At 43.0% G+C, this 27,674-nt stretch overlaps 5 protein-coding genes across 5 annotated transcripts; 3 read left to right on the top strand and 2 right to left on the bottom strand.

Moving 5' to 3' along the window:
• Positions 1-277: 277 nt before the first annotated feature.
• Positions 278-917, top strand: LOC308166952 (gamma-crystallin M2-like; the record flags this gene model as incomplete). The annotated part of the gene is made up of 2 exons (XM_080541279.1): positions 278-532; positions 633-917. The coding sequence occupies 2 exons, from the start codon at positions 278-280 to the stop codon at positions 915-917; spliced, it is 540 nt and encodes a 179-aa protein (XP_080397405.1).
• An 11,895-nt stretch (positions 918-12,812) lies between these two features.
• Positions 12,813-13,477, bottom strand: LOC308166947 (gamma-crystallin M2-like; the record flags this gene model as incomplete). The annotated part of the gene is made up of 2 exons (XM_080541274.1): positions 12,813-13,097; positions 13,211-13,477. The coding sequence occupies 2 exons, from the start codon at positions 13,475-13,477 to the stop codon at positions 12,813-12,815; spliced, it is 552 nt and encodes a 183-aa protein (XP_080397400.1).
• A 5,810-nt stretch (positions 13,478-19,287) lies between these two features.
• Positions 19,288-19,952, top strand: LOC308166942 (gamma-crystallin M2-like; the record flags this gene model as incomplete). Its single annotated transcript, XM_080541269.1, has 2 exons — positions 19,288-19,554; positions 19,668-19,952. The coding sequence occupies 2 exons, from the start codon at positions 19,288-19,290 to the stop codon at positions 19,950-19,952; spliced, it is 552 nt and encodes a 183-aa protein (XP_080397395.1).
• A 2,796-nt stretch (positions 19,953-22,748) lies between these two features.
• Positions 22,749-23,496, top strand: LOC308166949 (gamma-crystallin M2-like; the record flags this gene model as incomplete). Its single annotated transcript, XM_080541276.1, has 2 exons — positions 22,749-23,015; positions 23,212-23,496. The coding sequence occupies 2 exons, from the start codon at positions 22,749-22,751 to the stop codon at positions 23,494-23,496; spliced, it is 552 nt and encodes a 183-aa protein (XP_080397402.1).
• Positions 23,497-25,732: 2,236 nt separating this feature from the next.
• On the bottom strand, positions 25,733-26,403 carry LOC308166961 (gamma-crystallin M2-like; the record flags this gene model as incomplete). Its single annotated transcript, XM_080541288.1, has 2 exons — positions 26,146-26,403; positions 25,733-26,017 (listed from the first exon to the last, which is right to left on the bottom strand). The coding sequence occupies exons 1-2, from the start codon at positions 26,398-26,400 to the stop codon at positions 25,733-25,735; spliced, it is 540 nt and encodes a 179-aa protein (XP_080397414.1). The 5' UTR covers positions 26,401-26,403.
• Positions 26,404-27,674: the final 1,271 nt, after the last annotated feature.

Below are 27,674 nucleotides of genomic sequence, written 5' to 3'. Positions count from 1 at the left end.
AAAAAAGGAGAAAGGGCTTCAGCAAATACATTTTCAAACCTTTCCTGTGTCTGATCACCAAATTAAAACCTTGGACCATTAGCGACCAACGCATCAGGCATGTCGCTGACTCAGGGCCTCTCATTCTCTCCAAACAATGGCAGAGGCCCCTGGCCCCACAGGTATAAAATGGAGGGCTTCCCAACAGGTAGCAAGTCAGTCACTCACCACCACCTCTAGGACCAGTAACAGCAGCTAGCATTAGCAGCTACTCACCACTAACAAAATGAGTTCCGACATGAACATGATGGGCAAGATCACCTTCTACGAGGAGAGGAACTTCGGAGGCCGCTCCTACGACTGTAGTGGCGACTGCCCCAACATGTCCTCCTACATGAGCCGCAGCCAGTCCTGCAGGGTGCACAACGGCTGCTGGATGGCCTACGACCAGCACAACTACATGGGCAACCAGTGGTTCTTCAAGAGGGGAGAGTACTCTGACTACCAGAACATGTTCAACTGGAACGTCAGCTCCTGCCGCTTCATCCCCATGGTAGGTCCACACGACCATCTATCTATCTATCTATCTCTCTGTCTATCCATCTATCTGTCAATCCTCCTATTAAACCCATGTCTTCCTGATCCCATTACAGCACAGGGGCAACTACAGGATGAGGATCTATGAGAAGGAGAGCTTCGCTGGTCAGATGCACGAGATGATGGACGACTGTGACAATGTCCAGGACCACTACCGCATGAACAACTGCATGTCCTGCAACGTGATGGAGGGCCACTGGCTCATGTACGAGCAGCCCAGCTACATGGGCAGGATGTGGTACATGAGGCCCGGCGAGTACAGGAACTTCAGGGAGATGTGCCACGGCAACAACAACATGAGGTTCATGTCCATGAGGCGCATCATGGATTCCTGGTACTAGATGTTGCTTGATTGTTAGTTTAGGAGATGTAAAGAGAAGCGGTTGAATAAAGTTTTTAGAAAATGTGAACTGTGAAGTTGTGTGTTTTCTATTTGTATTTTTACAAGATGTTTGATGAAATCACACACACACACACACACACACACACACACACACACACACAAATGGCACCACCACCTCTACGTGGATGCAGCAGCCGTGCAACTCAGTCACAGCTATTCACTGTCCTGGCGCCCCGCTGGTGGAACAAGCTTCCCACTGCTGTCAGCAGTGGCGCCAGCAGCCGGAGTCCTGTATGCACTATGCGTACAATTTATTTTCTCTAATAAACGTGCTTAACGCAACTCTCTCACGTTGCGTTCAGCCAATCACTCAACCCGTTAGTTTGAAACATTACATAAAGGCCAATGATTGGTGTTTACGTCACTGTCACTATTGTAAATACATTTGATTTGATTTGACTAAAATGTAAATGTAAATATATTTGATCTTGATTTCTGGCGCTCAAATCATTTTCATTCAACTAGCTGCCTAAGTTAGTGTCTAGTGTCTAGTGTGATTTGATGTGAAAATTTCCAAAAGACAGTTGAGCCTTCTCCAGGCATTTAGGAGAGGGAAGAACATTTGCGAAGAGAGCAACACCAGCGAGTTAGAGAACGTTATGGATGGAGAGGTTGACGAGAGCGAGAGCAGCACCAGCAAAGTCGCCAGCAGCAGTCAGCTACACGGTGACGAGCCCCCTATGGTAGCTAGCTGTGTAGCTAGGCCTGCTACCTCGTCCTCCGTTGTAACGGATCTGAGCCCCGAGGACACACAGCAGCAAAGGTATGTGGTGGTATGTGCTGCCTCTGGCTCTGAAGATGACCGTGGCTGTTACCAGGGGGTAAGACCCTGCGACATACCAGCGTCATGTCCAGGGGGTGTACTAACTTGTACATTAAGCCGCCTCACGCTACGGAAACAGGAGATAGGCTCCTTCCCTATGGGCCATTAGGCTCGAGAACCATCGGTTCTCAAGGCTACTTACTTATTAGTCAGGTTTGTTATATAATTTCGTGGGAATTTTTTGGGGATTTGCTAATCTATAAATTTTTGGAAAGGGCATTGTATGAGGAATCAGAAAATATATGTTTCCATTTGCACAGATGTCTGAAAGGTGGCCATCTTGGCATTTAAGAAATGGCCGCCATAATACACACGTTTTGTAATATCTTGGCTTCTAAATAAGCTAGAACTTTTTAACTGCTAAACCTACATTTTCAGGGTCAAGGAATCCAATGGTTGTAGTTACAAAGCAATTTTTTGTATTCTTTTTTTTTTTATATCATCACATAAAAATGTGTAACTTATACTTTAAGAAATTGTCGTTTTTCTATTACTTCCATACGTGAGTCCACAGACCACAGTATGATCACGACAACCTCCTGCATTAGATAGTCTCGATGTTATGATTTAAACTTTTGTTGGCTTTTTGGGGGGATTTGCTAATCTATGCATTTTTGGATGTCATGGCAACAGCCAGCAACCAGTAAGGCAATACAGAGGCAGGTAAATCTTTAGCCTAATGGCATATTTAATGATCTTCTTTCGGCGTATGGGTAGTTGTTTTCCTCTCCACTCCACCATGCTCGGGGCCGAGGGGCTACCCTTTTACCACCCCGAGACCTGGTTGAGGGGCTCACCCGGGCTATATTTCTGGACACCCCTCCAGAAGCCACGTCATCGTCTCGTCATCTAGTACCGACAGAACATGCATCCCGTTGGGTGGGTGGTACACCGGGCAATCCAGGATAACATGGTCTGCGGTTTGGTCCTCTGCGCCACACTCGCACGACGCATTTGGGGCCAAGCCCCATCTGTGCATTGATGAGCGGAAACGCCCGATGCCGGTCCGGAGACGATTGAGCCTCACCCAGGATAGCCTTGGCAAGTCCATCCCGAGGGGCTCAGGGCCGGCGACTGGGATATGGTCGCGGAGTTTGGAGGTGTTTGCCTCCCACTCCGCGCGCCACATATAATCCGCCCATCCTGCCGCACTGATGTTAAGATCTCTGCATTGCTGCCTGAGATCCTGTGCATCTGGCACAAATGGGTGTCTCGACTTGAGACGCCGGGAGGGCTCCGCTGTTATAGTGAGCCTATCGTGGAGCAGATGGTTATTAAGCTCCACGGCCCGGCAGGCGAGACGTGCTGTGGCTCCCATGCGGCGGAGGCCTGCGGGCTGGATGCCTGCTAGGATGGGAAGGTTGTCCACGGGGGTAGGACGCAGGCATCCTGTCACAAACCGCAAGGCTTCGTTTATAGGCGAGTCGATGAGGCGGGTGTGGGCACTGCGACACCATACTGGGGCGCAGTATTCACTAGTTGAATAAAGGAGGGCTAGGGCTGCCGTGTGCAAGGTCTTTGCGCCGGCGCCCCAGCCTGAGCCAACCAGTCGCCTCATCAACGCCACACGAGCTGTTAACTTCTTGCGCAGTGACTCGAGGTGCCGGCGAAACGTGAGCGTCCTGTCCAATGTCACGCCGAGATAGATTGGCTCAGCGGAACATGGCAGGGGAGTTCCATCTAGGTATACTCTAAGCTCACATTTAGCCTCCCTGTTGTTAAGGTGGAAGGCAGCCGACACCGTCTTTGCCTCGCTAAGCTTCAATCTCCATTTCCGGAAGTATGCCACTAGTGTCTGCATGTCCTGGCTCAGAATCCCCTCCACAGACTGCCAATTTCCAGCAGAGTACACCACTGCGAGGTCGTCTGCGTAGGCGTACTTCCGCGAGAGTGTGTTGGGCAGGTCATAGGTGTAGATATTATAGAGGAGGGGGGCCAGGACCGATCCCTGAGGGACGCCGTTCTTAAGGCGTCGAAGCCTGCTTAGCTGTCCGCAACCGGTGGTAAGGGTAAAGCTGCGGTTACGGATGAGCTCCATGATCATTCTGACCATGTGCCTGTCCGGCAGCAGGCGGAGCAGCTTGCAGGTGAGGCCGCGATGCCATACGGTATCGTAGGCAGCCGTCAGGTCTATAAAGACGGCCCCGTCTCGAGGATCTTGAAGGGGATGCATAACAGAGAGATGGGACGGTAACTCTTAGGGTCCCCTTCAGGCTTATTCGGTTTAGGGATAGCAACAACTAGGGCTCTTCGCCAGATTTTGGGGATCTTGAGTTGGCGCAAACAGGAAGTGTGGAACGCTCTCAGGCAGGACTTCAAGGCGGGTGCGGCATGGAGAATAAGCTCCGTATATCATATTTAATGATAAAAATAGGGAATGAAACAAAATAAATGAATGGGAGGAATGTGGGGAGTGTATGGCGTGCTGGTTGTTCTGTTTGTGGGATGTGTATTTACTCTATGTGTAATGACAGGCGGGTTGTGTCTCTTGACTATGTATAAGCGTTTATGCTATGTGTGATGTGATATGTGAATGGCGAGTCCAATGCATGCCAATGTGAGCTGGGCTGTTAGATTAGTTCATCATCATCACTTTCGTGCGTCACAGCTTGGGAATCGTCATCGTTCTGGCACTGGCTGCTGCACATGTCGGTACAGGCTAAGTTCTTAGCTCTGCATGAACATCTGCCAGAAGAACAGTCAGTTTTGCATTTGCATTGTACCATCTCAATGATGGACTTTGGGGCTGGGAGGACGTCTGTGGTTGTTGGTTTAAGCATGCCATCCTCATGTTTGGAGTACCAATTTTGCAGGAGATCCAATTAGCCTATGGATCCTGCAGAGCAATGGCTGCCTGTGCCCATATACTTTTTTTTTTAAGAAGAATACAAAAAATTGCTTTGTAACTCCAACCATTGGATTCATTGACCCTGAACATGTAGGTTTAGCAGTTAAAATCAATGTTCTAGCTTATTTAGAAGCCAAGATATTACAAAACGTGTGTATTATGGCGGCCATTTTGTAAATGCCAAGATGGCCGCCTTTCAGACATCTGTGCAAATGGAAACATATATTTTCTGATTCCTCATACAATGCCCTTTCCAAAAATGTATAGATTAGCAAATCCCCAAAAAATTCCCACGAAAGTTTAAATTGAAACATAGTGAACCTGACTATATGTGGTCTTGACTACCTGTCCACTTTCTCACCTGGTTCTTGCTCTCTCTCTCTGGTGTGCCGACACCATCCTGCTCTCTCTCCTTCTCTCCCTCTCTATCCTCCTCTCTCCCTTTTGCTGTCAACCAAAAGGCAAACATAACAACCAGAGTATTTATAATCTAATAAGAGGCATACATTGATCCATATCACAACATAATTATAATTGAATTTTGGATTGCTGTGGGCAATGCAGTCAGATAATGTCATTTTGACATTACTCTCTCACCTGGAAAAAAAAACATGTCCAACTATACTATACAAAACAGACATTTCAAATGCTTCAATCCACTGTCCATGTACTGTAAATATGCCATTATGGTACTACCAATTGTAACCCCTGCCATATGGGCGGGGCCTGAGTTCTATTTTAAATAAGTGGCGGTATTACCTGTAATAATAAACTATTCAAATTATGACGATCAGTGCCTCCATTAACTATGTGGAAGTATTTTAAATAGGACTTCCTTTTTAATCCTTTTAATGTATTTATGTTTTAATATATCATATGAATTGCCTATTACCTGTTTATGACACAACACAGTGGCTTTAAATACAAATACCAAAGGGTATATATTTATTTACTAAATGCTAAATTTAAAGTGTTGGTAGTCAATTATAATGTTATACAAAGTCAATAGACAATATTCACAATACAATGTCAACAGACAATATCACCATATCACATAACAAAATATAGGCTCAAAGCCTATTCCAATTCCTTTCAAGGAAATAAATGTAATGTTTCCAATAAACTCAAAGTCAACTCAAAGGATTCACAATTGTACAATATATCATTCAGTAAAATAAAAAGGTGGGCCCACACTCACACACACACGCACTCTGTAACTCAGTCCATTAACTAGTGTTACCGTTGCAGCTGACGTTGGTTGTGAGCGGGGGGGCCTTGAAACTGTTATGGCCACTTCACTCGTCCACACGAGGTCCAAACAAAAGCTTGTGCGTGGTTCAGTACTCACGTAACCTCGTGGGGAACTCGTAAGTAAACGAGGGGTTTGAAAGATGGTGTAAAAAGAGGCAGAGATGAGGGGGGATGAGGTCCAGCGCTCTCCCACGAGCGCAGGAGAATGATTGAAGGACACTGACGCGAAGATTCAATGGACGGTCTCGAGTTACCCCAGGCGATTGGAAACGGTCTCCGTTGTCCAACGAAGAGCTTTCCTTTTGCTGGGTCTCTCGACTTCCAATTCTGAATTAACAGAATACACTGAGCTACAAAATCCAATAGCTATTTCGTTTTGATAAAGCTAGAAACAATTTATCACTCAGCAAAGGCTAGCAACATACTAACGTAATTATGCTAAGCTAACCGCTAGCCGCGATTAGCTCTACAGTCAAATATAACATACTACAACGAGTAGATGTAGCTTATAAACAAACACCAGACATATGTATTTACCTCTGGTAGCTTCAATGTGCACCAACATCCAAAAGAATAACTGTTCGTTGATTCCCGAATTGTTAATACACACAGCATACACAAGTCTTCCTCGACGAGGTCCTCAAACATTCTGACACGCAACCTAACACTATTAGTACAAAGTCCCGCCCCCTCTCTCTCAGCATACATTTCATTGGCTAGCTCTTCCCGATGGACCAATGAAATAAAGAAATGAATGAATGACATATAACCAATGAGCGAACTCACCTTAGAGTTTGTAAACAAGTACACATTATAAACTTATAACAATGTTAATAACCGTGTACATAACCATGAAATTATGCTTATTTATTAAATGGACTTATTTATTGAAATGCTCATAGCTCACGTTAGTAGCTGGGCTACACAATGAAGCCCAATTCTAGCAGAATAAGAAAGTTCTGTTCGATAAAAAAAAAAAAAAAAAAATCTTAGCATGTGTAGGCCCCTTAATTTCCACCTCACTGCTATGTTTAGCCAACTTGAATGCCAACATGGCCATTTAGAAGTCTGTCCATCACCACAACACATAGCTAGCTAGTAGCTACATAGCTAGCTAACGTTACTCTCGCTGCTATGTTATGATTAGCTAAATTGATGCTAACGTAGCATGCGAGCTACGAGCTCGGCTGTCTTCACAAAGAGCTCCAGGATGCTTTCGCTTGAGGTGCTCGTTCATTGCAGATGTACTGCTGTGATAGGCCATTTCATTTCTGCACAGTTTACAGACCACCACATTGTTTTCTTTTTTTGTAAAAAAAAGTTTGGAGCCGGTTTGGAGCCGGAAATTGCAAAACGTCACGTTTGACGTCAGACTTAACAACCGGATATTCAGGGCGCAATTTTTGCGCCCCGGCCGAGAAATAGGAGACAGCCAATTGGAGCGCTGCTACAGCTCACGTGTAAGGCAAAAGTATTTGGCCTGCAATAGACTTGCATTCGGCCGGCGTCCCGACTCCTCCCCCTATGTATTTTAACAGTGAATTTTACACACACACAGATAAAATGTTTATTGTATTGGAGGATTTTTAATGAATGCTGATAGGCGCCGACAGAATATCAGCCGCATTTTGTGAATAAACAATGTTTATTTAAAAAAAAAAACTTTTACAAATCGCAACTAGGAAGTGAAGGTGGGGGCGGCGCCCCAGCGCCCTCTATCGGCCAGCCGCCACTGACAGAGCCACAATTATGGAAATTGTGTCACTGTTCAAATATTTCCGGACCTAACTGTATATTATGACTACCTGATTACTGAAACACTACCTCTACTTGAACTCTGTACTGCTCCATATCTGTACCATATTGCACACCGTACGATAGTGTATCACATCTCATTGCAACGTGCACAGCATTTTTTGCACCACCTGACTACTACTTGAACTTCCTGCAGTATTGATTACATTAATAATGTTGAAATGCTATTATTGCATTCTGCTGCTATCGCTGATATTGTTGATTTTGTTGTTTTTATATCCTGCTTATTTTATTATTGATTTTGTATTCTACTGCAATGCCTGAACCTGAACCCTGAACCCAAGAATCTTACTCTGTGTATCCTTACATTGATGTGATAAAACCAATTCTGATTCTGATTCTTCTAGAAATATGACTGCCCCTGGCCTTAGCATAGATTACTTGTTCTTGCTATCACGAATGGATGGATGAATCACTTATTTAATCAAATGTATTTGTTGTAAGTCGCTTTGGATGAAGTCGTCTGCTAAATGCCAAAAATGTAAATAGTGTAGGAGTGAGTGGAGCTGTTGGCTGAGCATTCACAGCTGTTACGACCCTTCTGTCTAGAGTAAAATAAGGGCCTAACACGCTACAGTGAGCATGCTGAATGTAGATGCGTGGCAACACAAATGCTGTGAACCAGGACTAAAATGCAAAAATATTTATTGTTCAAACAGGTCGCCAAAAGTGAACTAGGGGACTGTGAACGGTGCCAAAGAAAATAACAACTAAAAGAAAGTCCCTGCTGCCTAAGCACAAAACAATATAGCCTACTAGAAACACATGGGGGTCACCCGTACCTAGCCTAATGTTTATAACAAAGATGTGACTCTGTGTCTGTGATGCAAAGTAAACCCATGGGCAGCTTAACTATCCCCTTGTCCCTGTGTGGAAATAACAAAAACAAAACACTATACTGTGTATAGTTTTAAACGGTAACAACAAACAGCTGCCAAGGCACTTTCAACAATGGACACCAAAATAAACAGGAAAGACTCCTGAACAGAGGACAGGAGGACCTTTAAATAGATGGAGGACTGTAGTTTGGTCTGGAACAGGTGTGTGAGTGATGACGGATGGGAATGACAGGCCAATGGTGGACAGACACCTGTGTTGTGAGAGGAGGAGACAGAGGGGAACACAAAACACAGCAGGACAGGAGGACCCACACGCATACAGGACGATGGATGCAACACCCCCACCCAGAATAGCAAGCCTGGGCTGGCGATATCAATAAGCCCCCCCCATCTAATTTACCAACATAACATATCCACACATGCACATCAACATTACAGTTTTTCTCCAATGTATAGACGCAAAAAAATTAACTATCCACACAAGTCTGTAAACTTGGAGCTCATGTATCACCTACAAGACTCCAGACTGCTAAACTCTAAACAAATAAATAATTAAATAGAGATTTAAAATGCAATTTTTGCAAAACTCTAAGCACAAATCGCATCATTTAGCCCACTTTGTTCACCTGAAAGACACTTGTCTTCAAAACACCACACCCTAATTACCAGTTGGTCTCACTCACTTCTCACTTCCTGTTCAAACTCAATCGGCAACACTTGTTACAAACCCAGCTCATAAGGAGAAAGGGAAGCAACATAAACCGAATGTAATTTGGGTAAATAATTAAAATTAGCCTATATCAAAAACGAAATTAAATTGTCTTTTTACAAAGGGTACAAAGGAAAACACAAGAGAAAAACTCAAATTATGGGCCCTGTACAAATCAAAGTAACAATTATAACAAAAAGAGAGCTCCTAAAAATCTCTAACTCCTGTCTGAGTCTAAGCGAAACCAAAACGAAAATAAAACCTTGCTGTCTCATTCAGCGGATGGAACCAAAATACATTCAAAAACAGTCGCCCCGACTCCTAGTGGATCTAATCAAAAGTATCCTATGTGTAGGTGCAAAATCAGTAAAATGGAAATTCACTAACAACTAATGTCTCATCTCAAATCACATGATCAAATCTTCCATCCGAATATCTAACAATTCTGGGTAACTAGAGAAACCCTCATTCAATCACAAAATATAACACAATAAGTCACCCAACTGGTTGTCAAACAACCAGATGCATCGGGGACGAGCTGTCAGTAAACACAGCTCACGACTGGCAGGCTTGTCCAAGCTTTTATACTCTAGGTGGGCTGTGCTGATTGGTGCACTGGATGGAACGTCCTGATCCAATTAGGATCACCGATTACACCAACCAGAAAGTGGGCGGAGCCTCCGAACCATGGAGAACATTGAGCTGCTTGACAACACAACACACACACACAGACACAGACACTTACCTATTCTCATCTCTAAATGCCCGGATATCTGAGGCTACCATGAAGCGACTCAAATTCCTTTATAAACTCCCCCTCCTCTTCCTCTTCCTCTCTGTTCTCCATGCTGTTCCATTTTGTCCCCCCAACACAATAGAGGTCACCTAAAGTAGAGGAGCCTCTTTTATGCTATGACACATGATTTAAGTGTTTTATCATTTGAGTTTGAACAGGTGAGAAGTGAGTGAGACCATTTGGTAATTAGGGTGTGGCATTTTGAAGCCCAGAGTTTTCCAGGTGAACAAAGTGTGCTAAGTGATGCGATTTAGAATTTCTATTTGAGTGAAAACAATGGAATTGTGTTTAGAGTTTAGCAGTCTGGAGTTTTTTTTTTTTTTTTGCTGAGTGGGGCAGTCCCACTCATATTTTTCTTTTTATTGTGATAGAGATATGACAGGAAGTGTGGGTGAGAGAGAGAGAAGGGATGACATGCGGGATATGTCCACGGCCGGAATCGAACCGGAAACCTGCGGTTACATGGTCAACGCTTAGTCCGCTAAGCCACCTAAGTGCCCCTGGAGTTTGTTGTTGATGCATGAGCTCCAAGCTTTCAGACTTGTGTGGATAGTTACATTTTTGGACAAACTGTAATGTTGATGTGTATGTGTGGGTATGTTATGTTGGCAAATTAGAAGGGGGGGCGGGGGGCTTATTGATCGCCAGCCCAGGCTTGCTCTGGGTGGGGGTGTTACGTCCCCTGTGTGTTTCGTGTTCCCGTCCGTCTCCTCCTCTCTCTCTCATTCAACACAGATATCTGTCCACGATTGGCCTGTCATTCCCATCCGTCATCACTCACACACCTGTTCCAGACCAATCTACAGTCCTCCATCTATTTAAAGGCCCTCCTGTCCTCTGTTCAGGAGTCTTTCCTGTTTTGTTTGGTGGCCATTGTTGAAAGTGCATCGGTAGCTTTTTGTTGTTACGGTTTAAAACTATACACAGTTTAGTGTTTTGTTTTTGGAGGGACATGCAGGGACAAGGGGATAGGTAAGCTGCCCGTGGGTTTACTTTGCATCACAGAGCTGCATCTTTTAAACATGTGTTTTTAGTAGATCGTGTGTGGCTAGGCAGCTAGAACAGTCCCCTTGTTCCCTTTTGGCGACCATTTGTTTGAAATATTTTTGCATTTTAGTCCTGGTTCACAGCATTTGTGTTGCCACGCACCTACATTCAGCATGCTCACTGTAGCGTGTTAGGCCCTTATTTTACTCTAGACAGAAGGGTCGTAACAGCTGTGAATGCTCTGCTAACAGATCCACTGACTCCTACTCTGCCACAAATATGCAGTTATGAAATTATACACAACTACAACTCCCTAATGGTACACAAGTACATTTTCATTTTTGGCATTTAGCAGATGCTTTTATCCAAAACAACTTTCAACAAATACATTTGGAAAACCTTATTGTTCCATCTTGCCAGTTAGATATGTGGTGGCTGGTCCCAACTTAAGGGACAGCCAATCGTAAAAACTCACCATATGGAATGTTGTTCCTGTTATGTGTAAACTGCTGTGCCTGTCATGACTTCATGTGTTATTATTTTATATTCGTCATCATGTATGATCTGTTTTTGTCACATCACCTATTTGAGTTCTCATCTCATCATGCCATTAGAGAGACAGAGAGACACACAGAGAGAGAGAGGATGAAGAGACAGAGAAAGGAGAGAGAGAGAGAGAGAGAAAGAAAGAAAGAGAGAGAACGTGAAAATGAATGAGGAGAGAGAGACAGACAGAGAGGGAGAGAGAGAGAGAGAAAGAGAGGGAGAGAAAAGAGAGAGAGGCAGAGAGAAAGAATGAGAGGAGGAAGAGACAAAGAGAAAGGGGGAGAAAGGAGAGAGCAAGTAGAGGACTGACAGAGCTATCAATACCAAAGTGTGTGTGTATGTGTGTGTACGCCTATTTGTGACACAGTCTGGTCAATTCGGTTGTTAAGTCGTGACGTGTTTCCGGGTCCAAAGTTGGCTGAGGCGCTGTCTTCGAAATGCCGCAATAATAATAATAATAAATTATATTTATATAGCGCTTTTCCGAGGCTCAAATACCCTGACAATATGGGGGAAACTGGAAAGTGCTTTGTCCCTTGTTGTATGAATAGATCCGAGTCTAAAAAACGATTAAACTGTCATTCTACCGCTGTAGTTCACTGGTATTCTGGTGCGGGGAATTTCTGGTTTGGACCCGGAAATTGCAAAACGTCACGTTTGACGTCAGACTTAACAACCGAATTGGTCCGCAAGTTGGCATCCGATTTAATGTTTGCTTTTTCTTTTGAAAAATGTAAACACATTTCAGTATTGTTTAAAATCAACGACACACATCGCTAGTCAAGTAACACGGCTTGTTTTGTGAGACTGCTAACAATGTAAAGTAGTGTTATAGTTAACTAGGTAGCAGTGGAGATTACTCACCGAATCCATTGGTTGGCAGTATTTTGGCTTGACTAGCGAGTTTGTGTTGTGATTTTCAAAAACGTTGAAATGTATTTCGTGTTTCAAAATAAAAGTCTGAACATTTTGATTGGTTGCCGACTAGCGCCTCAAATGACCAGACGGTGTCACATTTGTGTGCGTGCCTATGTGTGTGTGTGCCTGCATGCCTACGTATGTATGTGTGTGTGTGTGTGTGTGTGTGTGTGTGTGTGTGTGCCTGCGTGATTTCATTGTACACTTTGTGAAGAAAAAAAAACACAAACTTCACAGTTTTTCTAAAAACTTTATTCTACCGCTTCTCTTTACATCTTTTGAAGTAAAAATCAAGCAACATCTAGTACCAGGAATCCATGATGCGCCTCATGGACATGGACCTCATGTTGTTGTTGCCCTGGTACATATCCCTGAAGTTCCTGTACTCGCCGGGCCTCATGTACCACTGCCTGCCCATGTAGTTGGGCTGCTCGTACATCAGCCAGTGGCCGTCCATCACGTTGCAGGACATGCAGTTGTTCATTTGGTAACGGTCCTGGAAGTTGTCACAGTCGTCCATCATCTCGTGCATCTGACCTCCGAAGCTCTCCTTCTCATAGATCCTCATCCTGTAGTTGCCCCTGTGCTGTAATGGTATCGGGAAAATATGGGTTTAATGGGACGATAGATAGATAGATAGATAGATGAATGGATGGGTATACAGATAGATAGATACTGTAGATGGTTGTGTGGACCTACCATGGGGATGTAGCGGCAGGAACTGACGTTCCAGTTGAACATGTTCTGGTAGTCGGAGTACTCTCCCCTCCTGAAGAACCACTGGTTGCCCATGTAGTTGTTGCGGTCATAGACCATCCAGCAACCGTTGTGCACCCTGCAGGACTGGCTGCGGCTCATGTAGGAGGACATGTTCTGGCAGTCACCCATGCAGTCGTAGGAGCGGCCTCCGAAGTTCCTCTCCTCGTAGAAGGTGATCTTGCCCATCATGTTCATGTCGGCACTCATGTTGATAGCGGTGGTTAGCTGCTAATGCTAGCTGCTGTTGCTGGTCCTAGAGGTGGTGGTAAGTTACTGACTTGCTACCTGTTGGGAAGCACTCCTTTTTATACCTGTGGGACAAGGGGCCTCTGCATTGTTTGGAGAGAGAAAGAGGCCCTGAGTCAGCGACAAGCCATAGAAGTCTATAGAGGGGGGTCCCCCCTCCGGTCTCTGCTTCTCAAAGAAGTTTAACAACAGTCAGTCACACTACTGTACCATAGAGCAGGAGACTCTGGCTCTGTTGCTCATGCTTAAGTTCTTTGAAGTTAACATAGGATCAGATGTTACGCCTGTGATTGTTTGTACTGATTTATTTATACTCATAATCCTTTGGTGTTCCTTCACAGAATGTGTAACCTCAACCAACACCTGATGCGTTGTTCGCTAATGGTCCAAGGTTTTAATTTGGAGATCAGACACAGGAAGGTTTCTGATAATGTATTTGCCCTTTTTCGTTGTTAAAATTCTTCCTCAATTCATCAAAACTCCAAACACAACATTTTAAAGAGTTAACCATAACACATCACAACATGCTAATAGAACATCAACATGCTAAAAACACATAACTACACATAATTAGATGATCACACAGTCCTTGCTTTTGAACATGTCCTAATGTACACTATATGGACAAAAGTATTTGGACACCCGAAAATCACACCCATAATGTGCTTGTTGCTTATTCCAAAACCATGGGCATTGATATGGAGTTGGTCCCACCCAGTGGCGTAGCGGACGGGCCCGCAAGCGACGCACCGCGGGGGGGCCCCAGCCACTAGGGGGCCCCCTAACATTGCATTTTTTTTTTTTTTTTTTTATAATTTAAAAATATATAAAACAAAGAAAATAAGTGGCCCTTCATTGTGTCAACCTTAATTTTAATATATAGGCCTATATTTAAAAATATATACATAGTTAGCCGTATCCAATAGTCCTCCCTGACTTTGATGTCACACGTAGGCAGCGAGACACAAGGAAAATGAGCAAGCGAAAATACAATACAAAGTACAATAAGCATTCTTTAGGTGGTGGTAGATTCTCTATTCGGACATTATAGCCGCTATATGTGGGACTGTCGGTCCGATATTGTAAACAAATCACATTTAAAAATTATGTTTACGGAAGTACATGTCTCAAGTATTATCTCGGCGGTTAGTCGAGTGAAAGAAAAACAACATACAGATGATAATTCACACAATATAATACCACGAAAGTGTACGGCACTAAACAATAACATTTATTTGGGCAGCATCATACTCAAACTCAGGCAGAAGGGCAGGGTCCGGCCAGGTTCACAGTCACAGGCTGTCAGTGCATCATACAGGTACATACATGTAATTCAGCATGGTTAGGCTATATATAGCTGTTTCTTTTTCTATTCTACTATTCTATTCTACTTCTGCTGTCTGCGTCTCCCTGGGTATTGCTAGACCAGATGGCAAACAGTAAAGAAATGCCACAATATACCAGGACTTAAGAAACGAGATGTCCAACAAAGGATTTGACTAACCCTGGCCAATTTTACGCAACAAGTAGACTCTGATGCAGCGGAGACAGGGTTGCCAGATGGGCTGGTTTTTGGTGGATTTAGACGTTTTTAGATTGGTTAGGTTGGAAATTCTCAATCCCATCTGGCAACCCTTAGCGGAGAGTCTACAGATATGTTTACAGATATCACACTGCTGTGCACACCACACTTTGTTAAAAGAAATGAAGCTTGTACTATTCTACTTATAATACATTCTACTGATGTAGTCTACCATTTGGTTTTAGTTATAGGCTATTGCTCTCACTTGTTTGTACCTTTTGCTAAGTCAAGCATTTAGAATGTAGAGTGCATATTGCGAAATTTCGCAACGTCAATAACGCATCGGCCTCTAAAAAACGCATGGTTTTTTTTCTTTTTTTCTCCGTTGCGAAAGGGCCCCCGCCGCCACCTTGCGGGGGGGCCCCGGGATTTTGCGCTACGCCACTGGTCCCACCGTTGCTGCTATAACAGCCTCCACTCTTCTGGGAAGACTTTCTACAAGATTTTAGAATATGGTTATGGGGATTTGCTCCCATTCAGCCACAAGAGCATTAATGAGGTCGGGCACTGATGTTGGCTGAGAAGGACTGGCTCGCAGTAGGCGTTCCAATTCATCCCAAAAGTGTTCGATGGGGTTGAGGTCAGAGTGCTGTGTGAAAGCCAGTCAAGTTCTCCCAGACCTAACCTGGTAAACCATGTCATTATGGACCTCACTTTGTGTATGGGGGCATTGTCATGCTGAAACTGGGAAGGGCCTTGCCCAAACTGTTGCCACAAAGTTGGAAGCATACAATTCTGTAGAATCTCATTGTATGCTGTAGCATTAAGAACTCCCTTCACTGGAAATAAGGGGCCTAGCCCAAACCATGAAAACAGCCCCGACCATAATTGTGTCCATATGCTTTTGTCCATATAGTGTATGTTTCCCATGCCAATAAAGCCCTTTAAATTGTAAATTGTATGCGCTTCCAAAAGATCCACTTCCTTCTACACTGTCACACATATGTAGTGATGCTAATTATACACAACTACAATTACCTAATTATACACAACTACAACTACATATTAACATATTACGATAATCAAAATAAATGTTTTCCCTTTTAATTATTTCATTCAGGTTTCCCAGTTTACAACTGAGTAGTCGACGATGTAGCAATCACCTGTCAGGTAGGTATACATGTTTCACTTTTACTTAACATTTGAATGTTATTTGAGTTCCCTATTATTATTATTATTATTCAGGCACTCATTAATTTTATCTGTTCCTAATTTTGAATTATTATAGTTTTATAGATCCTATTTTAAAGTGCCTCTACCTTAACAGGTGATCTGGTTTTATTATTATTTTGATTCAATTCAACCTTCTATTTCAACCAAAAAACTTGTACCAACCGTTCCTTTAATGGAACTCAATAAGCAGCAGACAACAACAACAAAAACCATGTTTCCTTCGAGGAACTCAGTAGTATTGCTCTCACTGCATCAACATGTAATCTCTCAGGAATGCACAGATTATACATATAAATATAACAAAGTTTCAGGTGTATAGTTCAAATATTACTCTCATCAAAACAAAACAATACTGTAGCTCAGAATCTAATTCCAGTGCATATCCCAGTAAATGCAAGCAGAGCAATACTTACAAATCACAGTAGTAAACAACAATATAATATTTCCATACAACTTTAAAAATCAGTTAACTTGTGCTTTGGTTCTTAATAAGGCAACAGATCCAGGGATTCCTTGTGTTCAGATGTGTGGGGCAATAATAGCACGATTGTCCTACCACTCTGTCGTTAAACAGGAATAATTCAAGCATCTCTCCTTTTCTCTCGATCCAGCTCAAGGTTTTGGCTCGCCACTCCAGGAACCAACGGCACCTCTCTCCATCAGAAGCGAGTTGGGCTGAAGAATGGGTTCTGGTAGAATCACACACTCCCAGTATACAGGAAGACAAAAGAAGAAGACGAAGACCTGGCCTTGTACCCACAAAGCCAGAAAAACCATCACTACACTGTTTACATATATACTTTCCTTGAAAAAATAACCACAGCACCATTGTTTTATATGAACATAAGAACAATTAATATAACACCTTGAATCCTATTTAACTGTAATCTGTTAACTCAAATAAAATTGTCACTACTCCTTTAACCACTTGTCATGTATACAGTCTGTGCCAATGACACACATGTTGCATAGACTTACTTTAGCTCACTCTAGATTAAACTAGAACTTGGCAAACTATCACAGCATGGCCAACAGAGCATATTAACACCAACTCACGTATACATTAAGTTCTGCAAACTCTCATTACACCAACCCAAAAGCTGCATTACCGCTGGTGCGCTTCAAGCCTCAACAATATCGTTAGAGGTCATTAGTTGTATAAGTCATGCTAGCGCGGCTAATGCTAACGAGCTAGCGCGGCTAATGCTAACGCGCTAGCGCGGCTAATGTTAACAAGCTAACAGTTGCTAATGCTAACGTTCAGGACGTTATCACATCATTTCAGTCAGTCTAACAAGTTGATAGTCTCTTTTTATCAGCACAGCACGTTTCATACACCTTTCATACACGTTTCAATAACACCTTAGCATCTCAGTAGAACTCACCGAGACTTTCCCTTCGGCAAATAGCAGCAGAATTGTAACTCCTACAGGTCTTTCAAGGTTCGGTGGATCTGGTTGAGGAAGATATTTCCTTTACTGAATATTTTAGAAAGCTATAATAGATTTACCGATAGTAACCACACACACATATTCAGGGCTGCCAAGTTTCACCAAAAGTTTGGAGTGAGATTTTTTGGCGGTGGAGCGACCCAAAACTGTGCACGTTTTGGCAGCAGTGGCCCCTCTCTCCCACCCAATTATTTGTGCTAGTTTCCTGCAATTTTACATGTTGTTCATAATAAACCAGCACAATAAATGAAAATAATTAACATTTTATAAAACAAGAAAATAATTCAGACAATATATCATATTTATGAAATGTTAATAAACAAATACAGTAGCCTACAGACTCTAAAAGACAAATTGGCCCCATCAACAGGACTCAGCCCCTTGGTCAGCAGCAGAAAGACCCGTGGTCATCATTTTATACACAGTGCATTGCTCATAGATGGCTATCATGTTATACAGTACATACCAGGGTTTTTTGTTATACAGTACATACCACTGTTTTTTACATATTCTGAAAGGACAGATTGCTTTCAAATGATGTGTCATACATTGAAATGGGAAACTAATTGAAGAAGATATGTGTATTTGAATGTGGGTACAACTCAAATCAACTAACAGAGAAAATCCCTATTCATAGTTTTTCGTTGTCACTCCACACTTTGCACAGACAGGTAATGGGTGGGAACAATAGCTGGTTAACTCCCCCCCAACCACTCCCCCAGGACAACCACAAGATTCGTGAACTTTTATTGCCATGTGTGCCAAAGGTTTAGAGCATCCCATTATACAAGTACAAGAGAGTAACATTATTATGGATTCAATTCCAGTCACCATTTCATCAGAATGAAAAAACAAAATAGCAATACTTATAAAAGGAAACAATAAGTCAAGATACAACTGAGCAATAATAGAATAGTAAAAAAATATAATGTTGTGTCGGTGTGTATGCATTTATCATCATAGTCCATAATGCGTCTAGTGGGACTTTGGTGGAAGGCATGTGATGTTTCATGCCTCATCAGAACAGAATTTTATGATATTCTCAAAAGTAAAATCTGTATCAACGAGAAAGGGCTTCAGCAGATACAGTTTCAGAAATGTTCCTGTGTCGGATCTTCAAATTAAAACCTTGGACCATTAGCGACCAACACATCAGGCGTTGGTTGAGGTTACACATTCTGTGAAGGAACACCAAAGGATTATGATCAGTATAAACGATCACCGGTGTAAAATCAGATCCTACGTGAACTTCAAAGCTCTTAAGCGTGAGCAACAGAGCCAGAGTCTCCTGCTCTATGGTACAGTAGCGTCACTGACTGTTGTTAAACGTCTTTGAGAAGTAACAGACCAGAGCGGGGGGGGGGGGGGGGGACACCCCCCATCTATAGCCTGCTATAGCATGTCGCTGACACAGGGCCTCTCTCTCTCTCCAAACAATGGCAGAGGCCCCTGGTCCCACAGGTATAAAATGGAGAGCTTCCCAACAGGTAGCAAGTCAGTCACTCACCACCACCTCTAGGACCAGCAACAGCAGCTAGCATTAGCAGCTAACCACCGCTATCAACATGACTTCCAACATGAACATGATGGGCAAGATCACCTTCTACGAGGACAGGAACTTCGGAGGCCGCTCCTACGACTGTATGAGCGACTGTTCCGACATGTCCTCCTACATGAGCCGCTGCCAGTCCTGCAGGGTGCACAACGGCTGCTGGATGGCCTATGAGCGCAACAACTACATGGGCAACCAGTGGTTCTTCAAGAGGGGCGAGTACTCCGACTACCAGAGCATGTTCAACTGGAACATGAGTTCCTGCCGCTACATCCCCATGGTAGGTCCACACTATCTATCTATCTATCTATCTATCTATCTATTTATCTATCTATCTATCTATCTATCTATCTATCCTACCAGTAAACCCATGTTTTCCTGAACCCATTACAGCACAGGGGCAACTACAGGATGAGGATCTACGAGAGGGAGAGCTTCGCTGGTCAGATGCACGAGATGATGGACGACTGTAACAACATCATGGACCGTTACCAAATGAACAACTGCATGTCCTGCAACGTGATGGACGGCAACTGGCTCATGTACGAGCAGCCCAGCTACAGGGGCAGGCAGTGGTACATGAGGCCCGGCGAGTACAGGAACTTCAGGGATATGCACATGGGCAACAACAACATGAGGTTCATGTCCATGAGGCGCATCATGGATTCCTGGTACTAGATGTTGCTTGATTGGTAGTTGAGAGATCTAAAGAGAATAAAATCTTTGGACAATATAAACTGTGAAGTCGTGGATTTTTTTGTTGTCACACAAACACTTACGTAGTCATGCAGGCACACACACACACACACACACACACACACACACACACATAGGCACACATACACACATGCAGGCACACAAAAATTAGGCTGCATCCTGCCTTTCATTCCTGTCTGGCCACAGGACCTCATCGACATCACAGGCAATGTTCTCCATGGCCAAGCAGCAGGGAAGGTTTCAGCGTTGGATGATGAATCCAGCCCTGATATGTTTCAGCAGCTATGTCACCACATGCTTCCTCCACTGCTTGTAGGAGGGTTATACCCTCATGGTAGGGTTGAGTAATGGGTTGAGAAATGGAGAACACGATGGCAGATAAAGAACAGAAAAACTTGGGTGATCGTTAAACCATCATTGTGGTGGTTTGAGTTTACCATTCTGAATGGTAGTGTTTTCCATGCGAACACAAGACATTTTATCATTGAAGATTGTACCAAATTTAGAGAATTGTGTGTAGTGTTTTGCAAACACTGGTTTAGAACTGCACAATGAGTGAAAAGCAGGAAATGTGTTCGTATTCGTGCAGAATTGGTGTTTGTTTGTTTGTTTATTAGGATCCCCATTAGCTAATGCCATGTCGGGGTCCGACACAAAAATCATATTTGAACAATTGTCAACATTATATACATACAGACAATTGTAAAAATGGTATACATACATCATAATAACAAAAGAAAGGAATAAAAGAAAAAAAGAAATAAAAACCAAAGAAAATAAATGAAATACAACAGATCATTAAACAAGATAAATCATCTATTGTTCATCCAGAGTTAATTGTATTAAGTCCTCTTTTATTGTTTTCTTGAAAGTGCCTCTAGAATTAATTTTACTAACATGCTTGGGTAAAGAGTTCCATCCTGTAATGGCTCTGTAAATTACAGTAGATTTGAGAAGATTTGTCCTAGGTCTAGTTGGTAAGAGATATCCTGAAATGGCCTGTCTGGTCAGATAGTTATTTTCATTTCTGATATACACTACTTGGTCGGAAAAGTACTGTGGTTTCTTGTAATTTATGACATTCCTGAAGAAGATCAGAAGACTGGATTGTATCTGTTTTCTACAGGAAGCCATGCCAGATTTCTATGCATTTAAAAACAATTGTACGCATTGAACAGTGGAGAGCTAATCTATCATTTTTGTTTTGAGCGATTTGGAGTTTTCTTAGATCTTTCTTAGCTGCAGATGACCAAATTACTGGACAGTACTCAAGGTGTGACAAAAATATAGCTTGAATCACTTGGTTTAGAGTGTTTGATGTTAAATACTTAGAACATTTCCTTGTTACGGCAATGCTCTTACCCATTTTAGTTGCAATGTTATTAATATGTTCAGTCCATGTAAGTTTAGCATCCAGCACAATGCTAATTAGCTTGGTCTTTTTAACTTGTTCTACTGGCTTTCCACCAAGTGATACGCTTAGTTGAGGATTAGTGACCAGCATATGTCTTGACCCAAACACCATACATTTTGTTTTAGAGATATTCAGCACTAGTTTGTTGTTACTAACCCACTCAGCCACTGTTCTGAGCTCAGTGCTCAGTACATCAGTTAGCTCTTGATATGTTAATGGTGTAAGATAAGGTATCTGTGTGTAATCAATTGAGAAACACTCTAAACCTCTGGAGGAGGTTAATGTTTGGTCTATTTCAGCTTTATTGACATGGCTGCATATCTTCACTCTATGGGAATAGAGGAAAGAGTTTCTTACGGGTGAAATTCGAGACAGTTTAAACCCAATTGAATTTTATAACAAGTTTTACCAACGGTATTCAATGGTGAAGTGTGTCCAAACTTTTGACTGGTATTGTACATTAACAAAATAGTCCATAGTATACCTCAATGGGAGGTACTTACCTGGTTTAGTAATTACCATTTCTATTTCCCATTTCTAATTTCCATTAATCATTCCCATTACTAACCCAGGTGGTGAGAATGGGGAACTTTTTCATAATCGAAAGGGCTACGGCTCAGTTAACACTAGAACAGCCATGCCTTTTTCACCTACTATAAGAGCCGCCTCGTGGGTTCCAATGACCATAGTCTTTACAATGAAAATATGTTATTTACACACAACGACCACTAGTTGGCCACCTTGTAAATTAGCCTGCCTCCTACACCGAAAAACTGCAAAATAGTGTTATACTAGCTTATCCTGATGTGATTTTGAAAATGTATGGATACTGGTTGGTAGAACGCACATATTTAGGAAAAGTCATGAAAGGCGGGTCCTGAAATTCGATCGAGTGCAAAGATATGAACAAAAATGTACTCACAGGGTCCCGACCCATGGCTGTTCTAGTGTTGATGTCCAAGTTGTGTGTGACAATCAGGCCCAGATCAAGTAGTGTGTGATGACCAGGCCCAGATCAGAACACCAGATCCTACGTAAACTTCAAAGAACTGAAGCGTGAGCAACAGAGCCAGATTCTCCTGCTCTATGGTAGAATAGTGCGACTGACTGTTGTTAAACTTCTTTGAGAAGTAACAGTTTGGAGGGCGGGACCCCCCTCAATAGCCTTCTATGGCTTGTCGCTGACTCAGGGCCTCTTTCTCTCTCTCCAAACAATGGCAGAGGCCCCTTGTCCCAAGGGTATAAAATGGAGGGCTTCCCAACAGGTAGGAAGTCAGTCACTCACCACCACCTCTAGGACCAGCAACAGCAGCTAGCATTAGCAGCTAACCACCGCTATCAACATGACTTCCGACATGAACATGATGGGCAAGATCACCTTCTACGAGGACAGGAACTTCGGCGGCCGCTCCTACGACTGTATGAACGACTGTCCCGACATGTCCTCCTACATGAGCCGCTGCCAGTCCTGCAGGGTGCACAACGGCTGCTGGATGTTCTATGAGCGTAACAACTACATGGGCAACCAGTGGTTCTTCAAGAGGGGCGAGTACTCCGACTACAACAACATGTTCAACTGGAACATGCAGTCCTGCCGCTATATCCCCATGGTAGGTACACACGACCATCTATCTATCTATCTATCTATCTATCTATCTATCTATCTATCTATCTATCTATCTATCTATCTATCTATCTATCTATCTGTCTATCTATCTATCAATCTATCTATCTATCTATCTATCTATCTATCTATCTATCTATCTATCGTCCCATTAAACCCATGTTTTCCTTGTCCCATTACAGCACAGGGGCAACTACAGGATGAGGATCTATGAGAAGGAGAGCTTCGGAGGTCAGATGCACGAGATGATGGACGACTGTAACAACATCATGGACCGTTACCGCATGAACAACTGCATGTCTTGCAACGTGATGGAGGGCAACTGGCTCATGTACGAGCAGCCCAACTTCATGGGCAGGATGTGGTACATGAGGCCCGGCGAGTACAGGAACTTCAGGGATATGCACATGGGCAATAACAACATGAGGTTCATGTCCATGAGGCGCATGAATGATTCCTGGTACTAGATGTTGCTTAATTGGTAGTTCGAGAGATCTAAAAATAATAAAATCTTTGGAAATTATGAACTGTGATGTCGTGGATTTATTTTTTATCACACAAACACTTACGTAGTCATGCAGGCACACACACACACACACACACACACACACACACACACACACACACATACATAGGCACACACACACAAAGGCACACATACACACACACAGACACACGTACACACACACAGGCACACAAAAATTAGGCAGCATCCTGCCTTTCGTTCCTGTCTGGCCACAGGACCTCATCGACGTCACAGGCAATGTTCTCCATGGCCAAGCAGCAGGGAAGGTTTCAGCGTGGGATGATGAATCCAGCCCTGATATGTTTCAGCAGCTATGTCACCACATGCTTCCTCCACTGCTTGTAGGAGGGTTATACCCTCATGGTAGGGTTGAGTAATGGGTAGAGAAATGGAGAACACGATGGCAGATAAAGAACAGAAACACTTGGTTGATCGATAAACCATCATTGTGGTGGTTTGAGTTTACCATTCTGAATGGTAGTGTTTTCCACGCAAACACAAGACATTTTATTGAAGATTGTACCAAATTTAGAGAATTGTTTGTAGTATTTTGCAGAAACTGTGGTTTAGAACTGCAAAAATGAGTGAAAAGCAGGAAATGTGTTTGGATTTGTGCAGATTTGGTGTAAGATAAGCTATTTCAGTTTCAGTGTGTAAGCAATTGAGAAACAATCTAAATCCCTGGAGGAGGTTCGTCTTTGGTCTATTTCAGCTTTATTGACATGGCTGCATATCTTCCCTTGATGGAAATAGAGGAAAGAGTTTCTTATGGGAAAAATTCAAGACAGGTTAAACCCAATTGAATTGTATAACAAGTTTTCCCAGCGGTATTCAATGGGGAAGTGTGTCCAAACTTTTGACTGGTACTGGACATTTACAAAAGAGTCTGTAGTATACCTCAATGGGAGGTACTTACCTGGTTTAGTTATTCCCATTTCTATTTCCCATTTCTAATTTTCATTAATAATTCCCATTATGAATGAATGAATGAATGAATGGTCTTTATTGTCATTGATATAGTACAGGTACCAAACAACGACATTTGGGAGGGGGGGCTCCCCTGGTGCTAGGAAAGAAAAAAAAACAAAAAAAAACAAGAAGGGAAAGGAGCTGGTTTACATAAATAAAGGCTATGTACACTATCCACTATACTATACTGTACAAATAAAACACTGTGCTGACAGTCATATGCTATGCTATACCTATTCTAACATTTCCTATTCTCTGCAACCTTATGTACCCTAGGGTTGTCATATTGCACATAGTGTTATTGCACATTCATTTAAAGTGTTGCAGTTTGCAGGCTTGAAATGTACACATTTGTTTACTAATTTGGTTACTAACCCAGGTGGTGAGAATGGGGAACCTTTTCATAATCGAAAGGGCTACGGCTCAATTAACACTAGAACAGCCATGGGTGTTCAAAAAATGTATACCTTTGCACTCAAATTTCAGGACCCTCCTTTCATGACTTTTCCTAGATATGTGCGTTCTACCACCCATTATCCTTACATTTTCAAAATCACATCAGGATAAGCTAGTATGAAGATATTTTGATAAATGCAGCCATGTTGTCAATAAAGCTGAAATAGACTAAATATATACCTTCTCCAGAGGTTTAGAGTGCTTTTGCAAAACGCCACACAATTCTCTAAATTTGGTACAATCTTCAATGATAAAATGTCTTGTGTTCACATGGAAAACACTACCAGTCAGAATACTAAACTCAAACCACTAATGATGGTTTATCTGCCATTGTGTTCTCCATTTCTCAACCCATTACTCAACCCTACCATGAGGGTATAACCCTCCTACAAGCAGTGGAGGAAGCATGTGGTGACATAGCTGCTGAAACATATCAGGGCTGGATTCATCATCCCACGCTGAAACATTCCCTGCTGCTTGGCCATGGAGAACATTGCCTGTGATGTCGAGGAGGTCCTGTGGCCAGACAGGAATGAAAGGCAGAATGCAGCCTAATTTTTGTGTGCCTGTGTGTGTGTATGTGTGCCTTTGTGTGTGTGTGTGTGTGTGTGTGTGTGTGTGTGTGTGTGTGTGTGTGTGCCTGCATGACTACATAAGTAAGCAAAGAAATCCAAGACTTCACAGTTCATATTTTCCAAAGATTTTATTCTCTTTAGATCTCTCAAACTACCTACCTAACTATCAAGCAACATCTAGTACCAGGAATCATTCATGCGCCTCATGGACATGAACCTCATGTTGTTATTGCCCATGTGCATATCCCTGAAGTTCCTGTACTCGCCGGGCCTCATGTACCACTGCCTGCCCATGAAGTTGGGCTGCTCGTACATGAGCCAGTTGCCCTCCATCACGTTGCAGGACATGCAGTTGTTCATGCGGTAACGGTCCATGATGTTGTTACAGTCGTCCATCATCTCGTGCATCTGACCTCCGAAGCTCTCCTTCTCGTAGATCCTCATCCTGTAGTTGCCCCTGTGCTGTAATGGGACAAGGAAAACATGGGTTTAATGGGACGATAGATAGATAGATAGATAGATGAATGGGTAGATATACAGATAGATAGATAGATAGATAGATAGATAGATAGATGGTCGTGTGGACCTACCATGGGGATGTAGCGGCAGGACTGCATGTTCCAGTTGAACATGTTGTTGTAGTCGGAGTACTCGCCCCTCCTGAAGAACCACTGGTTGCCCATGTAGTTGTTGCGCTCATAGAACATCCAGCAGCCGTTGTGCACCCTGCAGGACTGGCAGCGGCTCATGTAGGAGGACATGTCGGGGCAGTCGCTCATACAGTCGTAGGAGCGGCCTCCGAAGTTCCTGTCCTCGTAGAAGGTGATCTTGCCCATCATGTTCATGTCGGAACTCATGTTGTTAGCGGTGGTTAGCTGCTAATGCTAGCTGCTGTTGCTGGTCCTAGAAGTGGTGGTGAGTGACTGACTTGCTTACTATTGGGAAGCCCTCCATTTTATACCCTTGGGACAAGGGGCCTCTGCCATTGTTTGGAGAGAGAGAAAGAGGCCCTGAGTCAGCGACAAGCCATAGAAGGCTATTGAGGGGGGTCCCGCCCTCCAAACTGTTACTTCTCAAAGAAGTTTAACAACAGTCAGTCACGTTACTCGCTACCATAGAGCAGGGGCCTCATTTATAAAAAAGTACTTGAACGTCATTTTTGACTTTCACGTAAGCACATTTTTCTAAACGGACGTAAGCATTATTTATAAAACGGGCTGCGATGGTTTAAAATTGCGTACGTGCTTCCTTCTATAAATACCAACGCAGGTAAAATGAACGCAGGTGAATGAGGTTTGTATTAACGCCCTGTGATAGCGGCTCAATTATAGCGGCTGAATTAAGCCAAGTGCTATAATATAGGGTAGTCTGGAAGCGGGAGAGGGCAGAGAAGGGTGGCTTCTTGGTAAGTTGCATTTGTAACGTTTGACCATGACAACTAACCAGGCAAATGCTTATACTCAGTAGGCTACTCAAGTTGTAAAAGAAAATCAGGGGAGGTGGTGGATTTTATCATATGAGGACAATTTTAGCATCCCCTCAACGTCAGTGACTTCAGTGTCAGTAACTTGGTAAAAATGTCATTGCATGTGTGCGTGCCCCCTCGCACCTTGACATAGCAGTAATACCACATTCATTAATAAAATGACAAAGAATGGAAAGAGGGGATGACCGTTTTAGAAGGGGGACGATTTTGACTGTTTTTATTTCAGGGGGGATGCCATTCCCCCTCATCCCCCCTCAACTCGAGTGCTGCTTATACTGTAATAATATAATGCTCTTATTCTTATCAGGTGACATTGAAAACATGTCTGCGAACTCCCTTTGCGAACTCCCAGACACCGGACAAAATCCAGTATAATTTAGCGCTTGTGAAGTAATGTTGAAGGGGAGATAGACAGCTCCGGAGGGAAAAAAGAAAGACTGAAATACAATAATAAACATCAGTTCCCTTTAAATCTTGAATTAAACTCATTTTCTCGGCTGATAACAACATTGTTAATTTTTATTACGAGCCACTTGCATGAATTACAGTAGGCAGTACGGCTCACATGCCTGTAATAACTCCGCATAACCAGTAGGTAATGTGCGTACGCAAGATTAATACTCGACGTAGAGC

The sequence above is a fragment of the Nansenia antarctica genome (assembly GCF_963989245.1).
Source record: "Nansenia antarctica genome assembly, chromosome: 10".
NCBI lineage: Eukaryota > Metazoa > Chordata > Actinopteri > Argentiniformes > Microstomatidae > Nansenia > Nansenia antarctica.
This window is presented reverse-complemented; position numbering and strand designations above follow the sequence as displayed.